The sequence below is a fragment of the Bubalus kerabau genome, chromosome 13 (assembly GCF_029407905.1).
Source record: "Bubalus kerabau isolate K-KA32 ecotype Philippines breed swamp buffalo chromosome 13, PCC_UOA_SB_1v2, whole genome shotgun sequence".
In the NCBI taxonomy this organism is placed as follows: Eukaryota; Metazoa; Chordata; class Mammalia; order Artiodactyla; family Bovidae; genus Bubalus; species Bubalus kerabau.
The window spans coordinates 33,411,516-33,430,292 of NC_073636.1; the positions used below are offsets into that span (position 1 = coordinate 33,411,516).

Here is an 18,777-nt window from a genome sequence, read left to right on the forward strand (position 1 = left end):
TGAGAAGATCCCACATGCCGCAGAGCAACTAAGCCCGGGCACCACATCTACGGAGCCTGTGCTCTGCAGCCCGAGGCTACAACTGCTGAAGCCCCTGCGCCGAGAGCCGGGGCTCCTCAACAAGAGAAGCCTGGGCACCACAACGAAGACCCAGCGTGGGAATAAGTAAATACATTTTTTAAATTAAAAAAATAATAAAAGTGAGGTGTGAGTAAATCCAAACGTTAATTTTTAACCACAAGTATTCACATCAGTACTGGCTTTCTGGTACATTTTTTAGTTAAAATTTTTTTTTCTTTTTAATATTAAAACTATAAGCTTTTCTCACACAGACTGTTAAAAAAGATCTGGAGAGGCCATCTAACTCATCCTTTATCAAGATAAATAATGTTATCAAAGATGCAAAACTTTTCAACTTAAGAGACTCCTTAATCTGAGCATTTATGCTTTTAACTAAAAGCATATTTCCCCCCACCCAAAAAATGGCAGAATGTGCTAAACAAGTATTTTCCAATTGAACTTGTAACAAAAAAAATTAGTCATATAATGCAATTATACATATTTTTACATTTTCTTTAAACCACAAAAAGGATGCTTATTTTCCCCAAAACAACAGTTGCTGACATACTTCAGTTCAGGCAGCCCACTGAAGATCTCTTTGCGGCTTAGTTCAGAAATCCCATTTCCAAGAAATATTTTTGTTCCATCAAATTCTTTGGCTCCTTTCTTACATTTGCCTTTAATGTCAGAGTATACGGAAACATCATCTCCACCTTTCATAACTAGAGAAAAGAAGAAAGTCATATTACACTGACATAACTGTTCTTTGGCAGAACCGTGAAAAGTCTTCAAGCTTTAAGACTGGAGAAGCCTAGGGGCATCAGTAGTGGACACGAAGCAGTCTAACCTGGCTCATGGTCTCACTATAACTTCTGACAGAAAATACAACTGTTTACTTTCCAATGTTTGACAACAATAAATCTATTTTTTTCCCTAGGAAAACAAAGATGCAGAATAGTCTTCAAAACATCCAACCTCAGGGACTTCCCTGGCTGTCCAGTGGTTAAGACTCCTAATACAAGGGACACCTGTTCAACCCCCAATCTGGGAACTAATATCCCACATGCCTTGCGAGGGTCGAGAAAAAAAAACAGCAAACATCCAACCTCAGTTGGAAGCCTTTAGCTGAGCAGAAAAGGAAAGGTATCTTCTATTTCAATTATTTTCCCCAAATCTAACATTCCTTAAAAGAGTAAATTAAAAATACTCAGTTTCATCCCAATATTAAGATTCCAGACTTGGAATGTTTCCCCTGCAAACGACAGTTCAGCAGCCTGAGCTTTCAGCACAATTGAGTAAAGAATGGAAAACAAAATTTCACTGACATCTTCCACTCTTTTCATGAATCATGATCCTCTAACATCATCACAGATGTCCTCAAAGGGAATAAAAGAAATGGGCAGAAAACCCACATACGGATGCCTGATTTGTTACTCCTTCTCAGATACACACCTCAACGGGCTATACTAAATGCACAACTTGGCAAAGTTCTTTGTTAAAGCAAATTTGAAATGTATCTGAGTGAGGATTTAATGAATTTTCAATTTGATGATACACATAAATGTTAGCGGCTGTTTTACAGAGAAACCTGAACATTATACTCACATTTTGAGGCTGATACGATTCCAGGGACATAGACATGGGCTCCTCGTAACACAGCATTGCCACACTGGGCTCCAACAACAACTTCACAAGGCTGCTGTTTTATATTCTTCCTACAGAAGCAAAAGGAGTTAAAGTGTAAAGAACGATGCATCTCCAACGCCAACCAGCCTTTTCAGGGTTTCAAACTAACCCTAAATTAATAACCTCTTTAGTCTTCATTATTCCAAATGAATAAATGAGGAAAAGTTGGAAGAAAGAAGATAAATACACAAGAAATAATTTCTTAAAAACTACAAAGAAGGACTTCCCTGGTGGTCCAGTGGTTGAGACTCCACCTGCCAACATAGGGGATGTGGGTTCAATCCCTGATCCGGGAAGATTCCACATGCCTGGGGCAACTTAAGCCCTTGTGCCACAACTACCAAACCCACATGCCCTAGAGCACGTGCTCTGCAACAAGAGAAGCCACCACCATGAGAAGCACACACACAGCCGGAGAGGAGTCCCTGCTGGCCACAACTAGAGAAAGCCCACAGGCAGCAACAAAGACACGGTGCAGCCAAAAATAAATAATAAAGCTTGGGTTTTGGTTTTTTTTTTTTAAATTACAAAGAGGATGGGCACTTGAGACGAAAATCTTGGTGCAAGGTAGTAAGTGGCATCAAAAATTGCTTCATCAAATACAACTAATAAATACAAGAAAGAAACCGACTTACAGATACACGGAACAAATTAGTGGGGAGAGGGAGATTGGGAGGGGCAAGACAGGAGTCGGGGATTAAGAGGTACAAACTATTATTTTAATTATTTAATTATTTAATTATTTAATTAAATTTAATTTTAATTAAATTAAATTATTTAAATTATTTAATTATTTAAAATAACCTACCAGAGTCTATGATACAGGGAATATAACCAATTTTTTTTCTATACTGAAATAGTTAATTTACAATGCTGAGTAAGTTTCAAGTATACAGCAAAGTGGTTCAGTTATACATACATACATACATATATATATATATACACACACACACACACACACTTTTCCATATTCTTTTCCCTTATAGGTTATTACAATATATTGAATATAGTTCCCTATGCTATACAACAGAACCTTGTTGCTTATCTATTTCAAATATAGTAGTGTCTGTTCTGGAGAAGGCAGTGGCACCCCACTCCAGTACTCTTGCCTGGAAAAATCCCATGGACGGAGGAGCCTGGTGGGCTGCAGTCCATGGGGTCACGAAGAATCGGACACGACTGAGTGACTTCACTTTCACTTTTCACTTTCATGCATTGAAGAAGGAAATGGCAACGCACTCCAGTGTTCTTGCCTGGAGAATCCCAGGGACGGGGAGCCTGGTGGGCTGCCGTCTATGGGGTTGCACAGAGTCGGACACGACTGAAGTGACTTAGCAGCAGCAGTGTCTGTTCAACCCATATTGCTAACTTATCCCACATCCTCACCTGTCCCCTTTGGTAACTACAAATTTATTTTTTATGTCTGAGTCTACTTCCATTCTGTAAATAAATTCATTTGTATCTTTTTTGTTTTTTTTTGGATTCCATGTACAAGTGGTTTCATGTGGTATTCATCTTTCTCTGACTGACTTCACTTAGTATGATCATCTCTAGGTCCATCCATGTTGCTGCAAATGGTATTATTTCATTCTTTTTTTATGGTATAGCCAATATTTTATAACTATAAATGGAGCATAACCTTTAAAAATTGTGAATCACTACACTGTATACTATAACTTATATCAACTATACCTCAATTAAAAAACAAAAACTAAGGCAGGACTGAGGTCACAGGAAATGACACACAGGGTAGAACAGGCCAGGGCAGCCCTCGGGGCCCAGCCTGATGTCTGTCATCACCAGCTCTGATGCCTTCTGTGTTAGAAGGGACATGATCAAGTGTTTATATTCTAATCCAATGAAGCTCTATGTAGATTAAAACCACAACGCCAAAGGAAAAAAAAAATGCTTCATCATTTAACAAGCACTGATGCTTCATAATAGCATTAGGAGAGAAGAGCAATAACGTTTCTGTCTTCAAAGACTAAAACAGACAACAAGTGAGAAATGCAAAGACATTTCTGAAGTGGTAGACTGGTGCACAGTAAGTTATTTTCTTTTCTTCCTCTGCTATCCAACTTTCTTCAGTGTTCTCCAATTTCTCACTTCCCATCCATCCCTTGAAACACTGAAGCCTGGTATCACTTCTAACACTCAGAGCAGACTTTCTCAAAGGTCGGGGGTACCTATGTGATGAGCCCCAAATAAACATCTCAAGTACTGCACTTCTGATGGGGTTCCCTGGTTGGCAACATGTCATATGTATGGTCCTAACTCCTTGCATTTTTAAGTGCATTTTAAGCGAATTCAAAGAATTAAGTGCATTTTCTTTTCAAGATCTCCAACTGATCAAATCTCAGTAAGCTTCTCAGATTTATCCTCTTCCTTCCAGGTCCCACACACTCACTGCTCATTCTCCAGCTATTTCTGGACGAGGTTCATTTCTCCAGGTTCTCAAACATGCCATCATCTCTTCTCACTTTGTATCCCAAACCTTGGCAATCTCATGGTTTCAGTGACCACTTACAAAGATAACCTACATATTCTTTATTTTATTGAAGTATGCTGCTGCTGCTAAGTCGCTTCAGTCATGTCTGACTCTGTGCGACCCCACAGACGGCAGCCCACCAGGCTCCCCCGTCCCTGGGATTATCCAGGCTAGAACACTGGAGTGGGTTGCCATTTCCTTCTCCAATGCATGAAAGTGAAAAGTGAAAGGGAAGTCGCTCAGTCAGGTCCGACTCTTAGTGACCCCATGGACTGCAGTCCACCAGGCCCTCCGCCCATGGGATTTTCCAGGCAAGAGTACTGGAGTGGGGTGCCACTGCCTTCTCCATATTGAAGTATAGTTGTTTATAAAGTTATGTTAATCTCTGCTGTACCACAATGTGACCCAGCTATTCTTTTTCATATTCTTTTCCATTGTAGTTTATCACTGGATATTGACTATAGCTCCCTGTGCTATACAGCTGGACCTCACTGTGAACCCACATACCTAATGATCAGCCTTTCTAGACTGATTATCTGCAGACAGCTGTGCATAGACGTCCTACAGCTACTTCACACTCAACAAGTCCTAAACAATGTTATGATTCCCTGATCCACTCCTCAAATCCTTGGAAACAGCCCAAAGCTTCATCCTCCTGTGTTTCCAGTCAAAATGACGTTATCTACCTGAGCAGCCAGAACACAAATCCTGGCATCATCTTGAATCTCCTCCTACAACTTCTAACTCAACATTCACTGAGTTACCAAACGATGCCTCCTCTAATTCTCTGACACATCTCCCAGGCCCTTCCACCCCCGATATCAGACTTGCATCATTTGGTCACTGGATACTGTTTTATCCAGTGATCTAACTTCTGTGTTTTATCTTTGGTTGCTTTCAGATCCTCCTGATGTCTTTGGTGTTCTTCAGATTCATTCTGAAGCACCTAGTCATGTATTTATCTTTACTTCTGCCTTCAGATACTGTATTTCTTAAATCTGACTTTCATCAATTCTGAAAAATTCATTATATTTTTGAATACTGTCTCTCCCACATTATTTCTAATCTCTACACCTGGGATTCATTAGGAACAGTAGTACCTTTTCATTCTTGTTCTCATGACTCAGTTTCATATCTCCTACTGCTTTACACCTCCTTTACCTGCTGTATTCTAGGTGATATGCCATAAGCCATCTTCTAGTTCACTAATTCTCTCATCTGTTGAGTCTAGAGTTTAACTCACTGAATGACTTTTTCATTTTAATGAAATTTTAATGTCTAGAAATTCTTTTTAAATTCTTTTTTTTTTTTCCCCTCTTAGGGTCTTTTAGATTCTCCCTTTTTCTTTTAATCATTTTCAAGGAGACTAATTTTATAGTGCCTACCAATTAGCTCTCTTTGCTACATTCTGGGCTTCCCAGGTGGCACAGCTGGTAAAGAATCCACCTGCCAATGGAAGAGATGCAAGAGATGTGGGTTCAATCCCTGGAGTAGGAAATGGCCACCCCACTCCAGTATCCCTGCATGGAAGATTCCAAGGACAGAGGAGCATGGCGGGGGCTACAGTCCATGGAGTCGCAGAGAGTCAGCCATGACTGAGTACACACAGGCTGGCTACAGTTCTGGGGGAATCTAATCCCTCAGTCTGTTGCATATGCTGGTTCTCACTCATGGTAGTTTGATTTCCAGTATAGCTTCTAACTATAAGAAAGAAGCATGGCCTGGGCTGACAGGTGCCACTCTGCAGTGCTTTTGCCAAGCACCTCAAGAACTGGCTTAGGATCCAATTCTTATGGCAATTTCCCAAACCACAGGTGTCAAGACCACATGGGTAGTATCAATCTGAACTCCAAACCCTTACAGGTATGGAACCGCAGTTGTGCATCTCATAGATTTTTTCCCCTCAACCCAGGCTCCATGGCAAGAGAGCTCCAACTCCTAATTACTGCCCTGCACTGACTTCTGGATGGTTCTCACCTCTTAGCACTAACAGCCTATTGTTAAAACCAACGCCACTAAGTTCAGGGGACCAAGCACCTTCTCCCTCAAACCCCTCAACCCTTAATCTTAGCTCACGCACTTACTGCTCAATTTTCAGTTACCCTTCATTCTAACCCCTGAGTATCTCACTAAGGTCCTTAATCATTCTGTTATGCATGTTATGACCTATTTTTTGTTCAGTGTTCCTAGGCCTAAGTAGCAGAAACATTCTCAAGTTATCTAGTTCACCATACTGCTGGAGATAAGACTAAAATAGCTCCCTAACTCGGCTCCAGGCTTGCAATTCATCTTTTGAAAAAAGTGTTTTCAGGCTTTTTTGGCTGCAATCCAATGTGAGAAACACACTTGAACGGCATCCCAGTACACATGTGTGCCTATCCACACTTACATTTATAGCAAATGTTTCACGAAACACCTTACCATGTACACTCCAGGATATTATATAATAAAATCCCTATTCCTTAAAAAAAAAACTATAAACAACCAGTTAAACCAAATTTCACAACCTACTGAGTAAAGGTCTACATGCAGTTTGGAAAAAAAAGCTTTATGCTACTACCAGTATTATATTTCTAAAATCATGACTGTAATAAAAGTTATTTGGCTCCTATATTCTGTGCAAAAAAATAAAACATTTCTTAGTTTTAAAAAATAATCCTTCAAAAAGACACATGTACCCCAATGTTCACTGTAGTGCTATTTACAACAGCCAGGACATGAAAACAACTTAAATGTCCATCAACAGAGGAATGAATAAAGATGTGGCACATATATCCAATAAAATTATTACTCAGCCATAAAACAGAATGAGCTTGGGTCATTTGTAGAGATGTAGATGGACTAGAGACTGTCATACAGAGTGAAGTCAGAAAGAGAAAAACAAATGCTGTATATGAACACATATACGTAGAATCTAGAAAAATGGTATAGATGATCTTATTGGCAATACATATCATACATATATATGATATGTATATAAATGCAGCTGATTCACTCTCCTGCACAACAGAAACTATTAATAGCATAGCATTGTAAAGCTATACGCCAATAAAAATTAATCTAATTTAAAATGAATCCTTCACATTTCACTCTACCTCTGCTAACTTCAACATCTTCTTCCACCAACCTTTTTGAAAACTGATAGATGCCCAGCCACTTTTGTCACAAACCACCATATATTTTCACACCTCTGTACCTTTGCATGTACTTTCTCTCTACCTTGTGTACCCTTGCCTACTTTATCTCATCTACCTCCTTCACACTCACCTACAAGGCTCAACGGAAATAACATCTCTTTGGAGAAAATCTTTCCCCACTTCTTTGCATTCAGCTCTTCCTCTTCTCTGCTTGGATGGTACTTAATTCATATCCCTCCCCAGGAATCTACTGCAGTTTGACTTGTACCAATATTCACCTGCTTTTAGACTATGTTTCACCCATCTGTATAGTATCTTTGGTTCTCACACACAGTTCAGTTCAGTTGCTCAGTCATGTCTGACTCTTTGCAACCCCATGAACCACAGCACGCCAGGCCTCCCTGTCCATCACCAACTCCTGGAGTCCACCCAAACTCATGTCCACTAAGTCAGTGATGCCATCCAACTATCTCATCCTCTGTTGTCCCCTTCTCCTTCTGCCCCTCAATCTTCAAAAAATATTTTGTGAAATGGAACTCTGTAATGTTAATCAGAAAGTTTTTATGAGAATAACCATTTCATTGAAAGGAGAAAATGGGAGACTATGGGGAAGAGCATTAACATAGCAGGCCAGGGACTTCCTTGGTGGTCCAGTAGTTAAGAATCCACATGAGTTCAATCCCTGGTCAGGGAACTAAGATCACACATGTTGCAGGGCAACTAAGCCCACATGCCTCAGTTCGAGACCCAGCACATCCAAAAATAAAAACACAAAAAACCACAGTGAAAAAGAACTACTATCCTTCCTTTGGAAGGCCTGGTGATGAGGCTGATCCTTGGCTAGCATCCTGGAGTTCTTGGATGGAGTTCTTGGAGTTCTTGGAGTTCAAGGATGGAGATCCTTAGAGCATCTCAGAGGAGTTCCCACTCTTAACTGATTCAGTTCAGTTCAGTTGCTTAGTCATGTCCGACTCTTTGCAACCCCATAGATTGCAGCACGCCAGGCCTCCCTGGCCATCACCAAGGGTAGCTCAATGTTCCTATATTATCTGTAACAATTTGTAAACAAATAATATGGTTTATGGTGGACATTGACTTTCCTTCTGGGAGGCCAGAATTTGGGTACCTACCAGGCACGAGGTGCCCACACAACCAGCCCTAAAAGAAAACCCTGGATGCCTGTCTCTAAGGTGCTTTCCTGGACGGTGACATCTCACACATGCATTGTCATCCTTGTTGCCGGGGGAGTTAACTGCACACTGCATGACTCCACCGGAAAAAGACTCTGCAGTTTACAAATGGTTTTCCCTAGACTTCATCCCAGGCAGCTGTTATTTTGTTGATTTTGCTTCAGATTCTTTCACTGTAATAAACCATGGTCACAAGTATGACTACATGTGGAATCCTCTGAGTCCTCCAAGAGAATCACTGAGCTGGGAGTGGTCTTCAGGAATCTTTCAACACAAGTACTAACTGTATAAGAACGTGAGATTGTATATATATGCAAGTGTCAAGGTGCAAATCAGCACTGCTGAAGTTTTAGTGAGAAATATAAAAGTCGATGTAGGGCCATAAAAAAATACTAAAAGCTTGATTTTTATTAAAATGTTTTTAAACAAAAGAGTGAAGCAATAGCATTAAAGAAAGATGATTTTCCAAGAATACAGTAATAATGACTGGAGAAAAATAGTAAGAAGGTGCTTAGAATAAGAGAAAACTAATTAAAACAGCTAAAAATGAGATGCCTACGAATTAAAGACCCACTAAAGAGACGGTCAAGATTATGAGAATGACCCACTAAAAAGCATATAAAAAATACACTTATTACTTGGCATGTATTTAACTGCATATATTAGCAACCCTACAATAAAAGGAAGATAATATAATTTTGAGATATCACACAATCATGATATCTCATCTGTATACATATAATCTGATATCTTATAACCCCGCATCACAGGTAAGGAGCAGCGGCTGCACTTTGCTGGAGCAGCCATGAAGAGACACCACCATCCAAGGCAAGACAAACCCAAGTAAGATGGTAGGCACTGAGAGGGGATCAGAGGGCAGACAGACGGAAACCCCAATCACAGACAACGAGCCAATCTGATCACTCGGAACACAGCCTTGTCTAACTCAATGAAACTAAGCCATGCCGATGGCTGGGTCATGGAGGAGAAGTCTGACAGAATGTGGTCGCTGGAGAAGGGAATGGCAAACCACTTCAGTATTCTTGCCTCAAGAACCCCATGAACAGTATGAAAAGAAAAAAAGATAAGACACTGATAGATGAACTCCCCAGATCGGTAGGTGCCCAATATGCTACTGGAGATCAGTGGAGAAATAACTCGAGAAAAAATGAAGGGATGGAGCCAAAGCAAAAACACCACCAGTTGTGCATGGGACTGCTGATGGAAGCAGGGTTCGATGCTGTAAAGAGCCATATTGCATAGGAACCTGGAATGTTAGGTCCATGAATCAAGGCAAATTGCTGCTGCTGCTGCTGCTAAGTCGCTTCAGTCGTGTCCAACTCTGTGCGACCCCGTAGACGGCAGCCCACCAGGCTCCTCCGTCCCTGGGATTCTCCAAGCAAGAACACTGGAGTGGGCTGCCATTTCCTTCTCCAATGCATGAAAGTGAAAAGTGAAATGAAGTCGCTCAGTCGCGTCCAACTCCTAGCAACCCCATGGACTGCAGCCCACCAGGCTCCTCCGTCCATGGGATTTTCCAGGCAAGAGTACTGGAGTGGGTTGCCGTTGTTGGAAGTGGTCAAACAGGAGATGACAAGAGTGAACATCGACATTCTAAGAATCAATGAACTAAGATGGACTGGAATGGGTGAATTTATCTCAGATGACCATTATATCTACTACTGTGGACACAAATCCCTTAGAAGAAATGGAGTAGCCATCATAGTCAACAAAAGAGTCCAAAATGCAGTACTTGGATGCAATCTCAAAAACGAAAGAATGATCTCTGTTCGTTTCCAAGGCAAACCATTCAATATCACGGTAATCCAAGTCTATGCCCCAACCAGTAATGCTGAAGAAGCTGAACAGTTCTATGAAGACCTACAAGACCTTCTAGAGCTAATACCTAAAAAAGATGTCCTTTTCATTATAGGGGACTGGAATGCAAAAGTAGGAAGTCAAGAAACACCTGGAGTAACTGGCAAATTTGGCCTTGGAGTACAGAATGAAGCAAGGCAAAGGCTAACAGGGTTCTGCCAAGAAAACGCACTGGTCATAGCAAACACCCTCTTTCAACAACACAAGAGAAGACTCTACACATGGACATCACCAGATGGTTGACACCAAAATCAGATTGATCATATTCTTTGCAGCCAAAGATGGAGAAGCTCTATACAGTCAGCAAAAAAAGACTGGGAGCTGACTGTGGCTCGGATCATGAACTCCTTATTGCCAAATTCAGACTGAAATTGAAGAAAGTGGAGAAAACCACTAGACCATTAAGGTATGACCTAAATCAAATCACTTATGACTATACAGTGGAAGTGAGAAACAGATTTAAGGGACTAGAACGGATAGACGGAGTGCCTGATGAACTATGGACGGAGGTTCGTGACACTGTACAGGAGACAGGGATCAAGACCATCCCCAAGAAAAAGAAATGCAAAAAAGCAAAATGGCTGTCTGGGGAGGCCTTACAAATAGCTGTGAAAAGAAGGGAAGTGAAAAGCAAAGGAGAAAAGGAAAGCTATACCCATTTGAATGCAGAGTTCCAAAGAACAGCAAGGAGAGATAAGAAAGCCTTCCTCAGCGATCAATGCAAAGAAATAGAGGAAAACAACAGAATGGGACAGACTAGAGATCGCTTCAATAAAATGAGAGATTCCAAGGAAAATAAAGCAGAAATAGATATTTTTCTGGAACTCTCTTGCTTTTTCGATGATCCAGTGGATGTTGGCAATTTGATCTCTGGTTCCTCTGCCTTTTCTAAAACCAGCTTGGAGGGGGCGGGGGGGGGGACACAAAAAATAAATAAATAAAAAATAAAACCAGCTTGAACATCTGGAAGTTCCAAGGGAACATTTCATGCAAAGATGGGCTCGATAAAGGACAGAAATGGTATGGACCTAACAGAAGCAGAAGATATTAAGAAGAGGTGGCAAGAATACACAGAAGAACTGTACAAAAAAGATCTTCATGACCAAGATAATCACGAAGGTGTAATCACTCACCTAGAGCCAGACACGGAGAAGGCGATGGCACCCCACTCCAGTACTCTTGCCTGGAAAATCCCATGGACGGAGGAGCCTGGTGGGCTGCAGTCCATGGGGTCGTGAAGAGTCAGACATGACTGAGCAACTTCACTTTCACTTTCATGCACTGGAGAAGGAAATGGCAATGCACTCCAGTGTTCTTGCCTGGAGAATCCCAGGGACAGGGGAGCCTGGTGGGCTGCCGTCTATGGGGTCGCACAGAGTCAGACACAACTAAAGCGACTTAGCAGCAGCAGCAGCAGAGCCAGATATCCTGGAATGTGAAGTCAAGTGGGCCTTAGAAAGCGTTACTACGAACAAAGCTAGTGGAGGTGATAGCATACCAGTTGAGCCATTTCAAATCCTGAAAGATGATGCTGTGAAAGTGCTGTACTCAATATGCCAGCAAATTTGGAAAACTCAGCAGCGGTCACAAGACTGGAAAAGGTCAGTTTTCATTCCAATCCCAAAGAAAGGCAATGCCAAAGAATGCTCAAACTACTGCACAATTGCACTCATCTCACATGCTAGGAAAGTAACGTTCAAAATTCTCCAAGCCAGGCTTCAGCAATATGTGAATCATGAACTTCCTGATGTTCAAGCTGGTTTTATTTTTTTTTTGTGTGTGTGTGTGTGTCCCCTCCCCCCCCCAAGCTGGTTTTAGAAAAGGCAGAGGAACCAGAGATCAAATTGCCAACATCCACTGGATCATCGAAAAAGCAAGAGAGTTCCAGAAAAATATCTATTTCTGCTTTATTGACTATGCCAAAGCCTTTGACTGTGTGGATCACAATAAACTGTGGACAATTCTGAAAGAGATGGGAATACCAGACCACCTGACCTGCCTCTTGAGAAACCTGTATACAGGTCAGGAAGCAACACTTAGAACTGGACATGGAACAACAGAATGATTCCAAATAGGAAAAGGAGTAAGTCAAGGCTGTATATTGTCACCCTGCTTATTTAACTTTTATGCAGAGTACATCATGAGAAACGATGGGCTGGAGGAAGCACAAGCTGGAATCAAGATTGCTGGGAGAAATATCAATAACCTCAGATATGCAGATGACACTACCCTTATGGCAGAAAGTGAAGAACTAAAGAGCCTCTTGATGAGAGTGAAAGAGGAGAGTGAAAAAGTTGGCTTAAAGCTCAACATTCAGAAAACTAAGATCATGGCATCCAGTCCCATCACTTCATGGCAAATAGATGGGGAAACAGTGGAAACAGTGTCAGACTTTATTTTTCTGGGCTCCAAAATCACTGCAGATGGTGATTGCAACCACGAAATTAAAAGACACTTACTCCTTGGAAGTTAAGTTATGACCAACCTAGACAGCATATTAAAAAGCAGAGACATTACTTTGTCAACAGAGGTCCATCTAGTCAAGGCTGTGGTTTTTCCAGTGGTCGTGTATGGATGTGAGAGTTGGACTGTCAGGAAAGCTCAGTGCCGAAGTACTGATGCTTTTGAACTGTGGTGTTGGAGAAGACTCTCGAGAGTCCCTTGGACTGCAAGGAGATCCAACCGGTCCATCCTAAAGATCAGTCCTGGGTGTTCATTGGAAGGACTGATGTTGAAGCGGAAACTCCAATACTTTGGCTACCTGATGATGCGAAGAGCCGACTCATTTGAAAAGACCCTGATGCTGGGAAAGATTGAGGGCAGGAGGAGAAGGGGATGACAGAGGATGAGATGGTTGGACAGCATCACTGACTCGATGGACATGGTTGGGTGCACTCTGGGAGTTGGTGATAGATAGGGAGGCCTGGCGTGCTGCAGGTCATGGGGTCACAAAGAGTCGGACACGACTGAGCAGCTGAACTGAACTGAATCTGATATCTCATTTGCAGAATATAATTTTGAGATATCACACGATCATGAAATCTCATTTGCATGTCAACCAATTGAACCAAGCAGTCTTTGAGCAATTACATGAATATCCCATTGTATTCACCCTATGATTTCATACATACAACAGTCATTGAAAACCAAAGTGCTAACGCTGGTAGCAAGGCAACTATGAGAAACGGAAATGGAACGGCTGGAAGAGAAAGGCCAACTCAATCTCATTTGTATCTCAAGGTATTTCTGCTACTGAATTATACACTCAATTATTAGGGAAAGTTAATTTTCTGACCTGCTAGAAATAGATTTTTATCTAAAAGGAAAGAATACCAACAGACAATATAAAGAGATTCTTAAAAATTACAAATTGAATATTGGCCTAAAAAATTCCACTGATTTAAATGCAGTCTTTAAAAAATGGTTGGGGTACGGTGTTTAAAATACTCTTGTATGGATGCAGAAAACAAACTTATGGCTACTGCAAGAGAGGGATAAATCAGGAGAGTGGGACCGTCATATACACACTATTATAAGTTAAAGAGATAACTATTAATAATAAGGACCTACTCTGTAGCACAGGGAACTCTACCCAATACTGTGTAACGACCGAAATGGAAAAAAATCTAAAAAAAGAGTGAATATATGTGTATGTATAACTGATTCACTGTCCAGTACAGCAGAAACTAACACAACATTGTAAATCAACTATACAACAATAAACATTTTAAAAAGATACTCTTATATGGGGGGATAAATTAGGAGTTTGGGATTAACATAGACACACTTATATATATAATATAAATAATCAACAAGGACCTATTGTATAGCACAGGGAACTAAACCAAATATTTTGTAAAAACCTTTAAGGGAAAAGAATCTGAAAAGGAATATATAACTGAAGTACTCTGCTATACACCTGAAACTAACATCCCACCGTAAGTCAACTATATTTCAATTAAAAAAATGAAAAATACTTTGGATCAAGAGAAGACTGGCATTCAATTTTCTCTCTTAAGTTTTTCAATATAGTTGACATTGATACCATCAACTTCAGCAGTACCACTTTACTTCAATCTAATTACCATTGGTAAAACCTTCCTAACATTAAAATATATTTGATCAAGACTTTCCTGGCAGTCCAGTGCTTAGGACTTCACCTTCCAATGCAGGGGGTACAAGTCTGATCCCTGGTTGGAAAGCTAAGATCCCAGATGCCTTGGTGCTGAAAAATCAAAACATTAAAAAAAAACAGAAGCAATACTGAAATAAATTTAAAAACTTAAAAAAATTATTATATATATACATATATTTGCTCAGTAAATTAAATATCATGTTAAATAAAATGAAGGAACCTGAATTTTATGGTGAGATTTACTTTTTGAATTGTTCTCTCTTTAAATAGTTTAACCTACATTTTGATATCCTAAATCTCTGTGAAATGTTGAGCTTCTAGTAAAAAAAATTTGTCAACAAGTAAAAGTACACATATATTCCTTTTTCTAAAGCTCACAAAAATGGGGGAAGAAAAATTTGAAAGAAAATTCCATTTGCAAGAAATCTAAGCAGCAGCTAAGATGCAAGTGAAGAGTAATTAGCTGACACAATGAAAGCTGGATCAAATCCAATTCCTCAATAGGGTATGACTGTTTCTGAAAAGGAAAGGCTCTTGGATACCCAAACAATTATTCATTACTCAGAAACAGGACCAAAGGTCAGGCAGAAAAAAGCAAGGTCTGCGTATGTCATGTCAGTCCCATTCCCTACGGATAAAGCCGCAAGAGGAAGTGGACTGGCAGAAGTGGCACAAGCAGACAAGTTTTCTCTAACAAACCTGGATCAACTCTCCTGAAGTGAAGGGAAGAAAGCAAAGTGCCATCAATGCTGTGACTCCTCCCCTGAGCTCACTAAGCATAACCAAAAGTTAAAGCCCCAACGAGACAGCTATGAGCTAGACCCCCCTCCCCCGACCCTCACAGCAAAGCCTTCATCAGCTCAGCTCACCAGAACTAGAGATAAGCCACTAGAAAAGATGTGGAGAAAGTGTTTTCAGAAAACACATCTGATGAGTTATCCGGTTACACGCTTGACCCAAAGTGCAGACCAGGTGACTCTATGTAAATGTTTTCATTCGCGTATTCATTCAACGTGGGACAGATGCATAGGTACAGATGGCCCTCCCTCAGGTTCTGCATCTGTGGATTCAACTAGTCACAGACAGGAAAAAAAAAATTTAATTCCAGAAAGTTCCAGAAGGCAAAACTTGAATTTGCTGTTCACATAGTATTAGGTATTGCAAGTAATCTAGAAATTATTTAAAGTATGCTAAGGATGTGCATAAGTTATATGCAAATACTATACCATTTTATATAAGACTTGAGCAACTGTGGATATTGGTATTTGTTGGGGGGGAGGGGGTCCAATCGCCCATGAACACCAAGGGATGTGTGTAGCATTAAACAAAGCTATAATAAACCAAAGGCAAAACAAATTGTACAGACCAAAAAAGAGCAAAATCTCAAATAACCTCTCTATAGTTTCAAAGAAAATGGGTTGTGTGTTAGTCACTCAGTCATGTCTGATTCTTCGCGACCCTGTGGACTATAGCCCGCCAGGCTTCTCAGTCCATGGGATTCTCCAGGCAAGAATACTGGAGTGGGTTGCCATTCCCTTCTCCAGGGGATCTTCCCAACCCAGGGATCAAACCCAGGTCTCCTGCATTGCAGGCACATTCTTTACCATCTGAGTCACCAGGGAAGCCTAAAAAAAAGCCAAAGAAACTAAAAAGAACCTTTAAAAAGAGAGAACAACAACAAGATAAAAAAGAAGAAAAGCAAACTAGCTTAGCTCAGCAAGTAAAGGATCGTAAATCTCCTGAAATTAAAGAGCTAACGTAATAGATTTGAGACAGCTATTCTGAAAGAAGCCTACTTAGAAGGTGGCCCTTGGCTGGCATCTGAAAACTTGACTGGGAAACAGACTTGAGACAGCTATTCTGAAAGAAGCCTGCTTAGAAGGTGGCCCTTGGCTGGCATCTGAAAACTTGACTGGGAAACAGTTCCCAGCACTGATATAAAACCAGCTCTAATAACAGTCAGCTACTGTTTGTACGAGCAGTGTGGTCATTCGGAACACCTGCTTTCCTTTTGGGAGTCTGGAATTTGGCACATGCCAGGCAGAGGGGGCCTGCCAACTGAAACCTTGGGTGATGAGGCTCTAATGGGCTGCCCTCACAAACAGTTTTACTCACGTCAAAACTGACTGCTGAAAGAATGAAGCCCATCCTGGTTAACTCCATGGGGAGCAACTTTTTGGAAGCTCATGCCTGGTTTCCTCCTGACTCTACCCCATACACCTTTTCCCTTTGCTGGCATGGTTTTTGTACCCCTTTCGTGCAATAAATCCTTGCCAATAAATCCTTGACTAGATGCTGAGTTTTGGGGAGTGCTTCCAGCTCATTACTGACCCTGGGCTGTCTAGGAGAGCCCAACATGGGGAATATTCTCACTGGAAATCCAACATACAGAGTATTAGTGTCCTCCTAACACAGAAGGCAAAGGTATGTAATGGAAAAATCTTCAAAAAACTACCAGAAGACTTATCATTGAAAATTCCCACTGTGTTTCAATCAAAATTAAGAGAATAACCAAAATCAAGGGATCCCCCAGCCAAGTTTCTACAGTCCAATGCCTAAGAGTCTCATAGATCTCCAAGTGAAAGATCAAGACTTTGTTGCAAAAGGGAAAATATTTTTGGCCTCAGATTTTTTTCACAGCAACACATGAGGCCACAAGATTGTGGAAGCAGTGTCTACACAGTTCTAAGGGAAATAACATGTGACCTGAAACGACTACATATAGATTTCTCAGTGCTTTCCTGTAACTCACCATCTGTGTTACACAGTTCACTAATGTTTTAATGAGTAGCTTACTCACTACAAAGAATAGGATGAAAGGATTATTATGAAGCCAGTAAGAAGAATGAAATAGAGTTACATAGATTATGGAAAACTATGGGCATCGTGGAATGACGTCCAGTGTATTCCAAAATGAATCGCAGATCTCAGAAGACCTGTGACTGATCAACTATAGTAACTAGTTGGTTTAAGAACCAAGTTCTTACTTACACATAAAGGCAAAAACAAAAAGACTTCCCATGTAGTTCAGTCAGTGGTTAGGAATCCACTTTGCAATGCAGGTGACACAGGTTCAATCCCTGGTCGAAAAACTAAGATTCCACATGATGTGGGACAACTAAACCTGTGAATCACAAATACTGAACCCACGCACTCTGAGACGCAGGTGCTACAACTAGAGAGAAGCCTGTGTGACACAACTACGACCCAACGCAGCCATAAATAAATATTTAAAATAAATATAAAGGCAACAAGCAATTCTCAAGTGAGAATGTAAAGAGAGGATACAAGAAACGTACCTGGGAGAAGAGAAGCAGGTGCTGCAGACCTGCTAAATCAGGGGTCCCCAACCTTCTTAGCACCAGGGACTGGCTTCATGGAGATAACTCGTCCATGGCCGGGCCGGGGGGGGGGAGGTGTCGATGGTTTGGGGATGATTCAAATGCATTACTTTTATTGTGAACTTTATTTCTATTATTATTACATCAGTTTCGCCTCAGATCAGCAGGCATTAGATCCAGAAGGTTGGGGACCCCTATGCTAAATGACAATATCCAATCAGTCAAGATAACGAACTCAGAAATAAACTACTGTTATTGCAAGTCAAATACTGCATTCACCTGAATTGAATAAAAAATGTTACAAAGCTTTATAATGTTAAAAAAAAAAAAACTAACAGTAAATAAAAACTGGTTGGTGGAAGTTTTAGGGCAGCTATAAGAATTTCTTCATTTTTCATAGTAGAAAGTCAAAAGATACCTAATAAAACTGGTGATGAATTTAAAAGACAAAAAACAGCTGACATGCTCCTTTCAGAAATCAAAGGTAGGTATATGAATCCACAATCCTAAAAGATTTCTTAGTGCTTTCCTGTAACTCACCGTCTGTGTTACACAGTTCACTAATGTTTTAATGAGTAGCTTACTCACTACAAAGAATAGGATGAAAGGATTACTATGAAGCCAGTAAGAAGAATGAAATAGAGTTACACAGATTATGGAAAACTATGGGCATCGTGGAATGACGTCCAGTGTATTCCAAAATGAATCGCAGATCTCAGAAGACCTGTGACTGATCAACTATAGTAACTAGTTGGTTTAAAAGTAAATAGGAATGAGAGAAATCAGAACAGTGGTTACCTAGTATGAGGGGCAGAATGCAGAGAATTTTCTGGTGATGGAAATGGTGTATATCTTGATGGGA

The 18,777-nt window shown here is 40.6% G+C and overlaps 1 protein-coding gene across 6 annotated transcripts in view; it reads right to left on the reverse strand.

The window, feature by feature from the left end:
- Window positions 1-18,777, reverse strand: part of NSUN6 (NOP2/Sun RNA methyltransferase 6) — an 83,745-nt gene that overhangs the window by 54,326 nt on the left and 10,642 nt on the right. For all 6 annotated transcript variants that reach the window (XM_055543961.1, XM_055543959.1, XM_055543957.1 and 3 more), the window contains 2 exons: window positions 1,666-1,775; window positions 629-782 (listed from right to left, as the gene is read on the reverse strand). In XM_055543961.1, coding sequence (XP_055399936.1) covers window positions 629-782; window positions 1,666-1,775 — 264 coding nt within the window. The remainder of the gene's footprint in view (window positions 1-628; window positions 783-1,665; window positions 1,776-18,777) is intronic.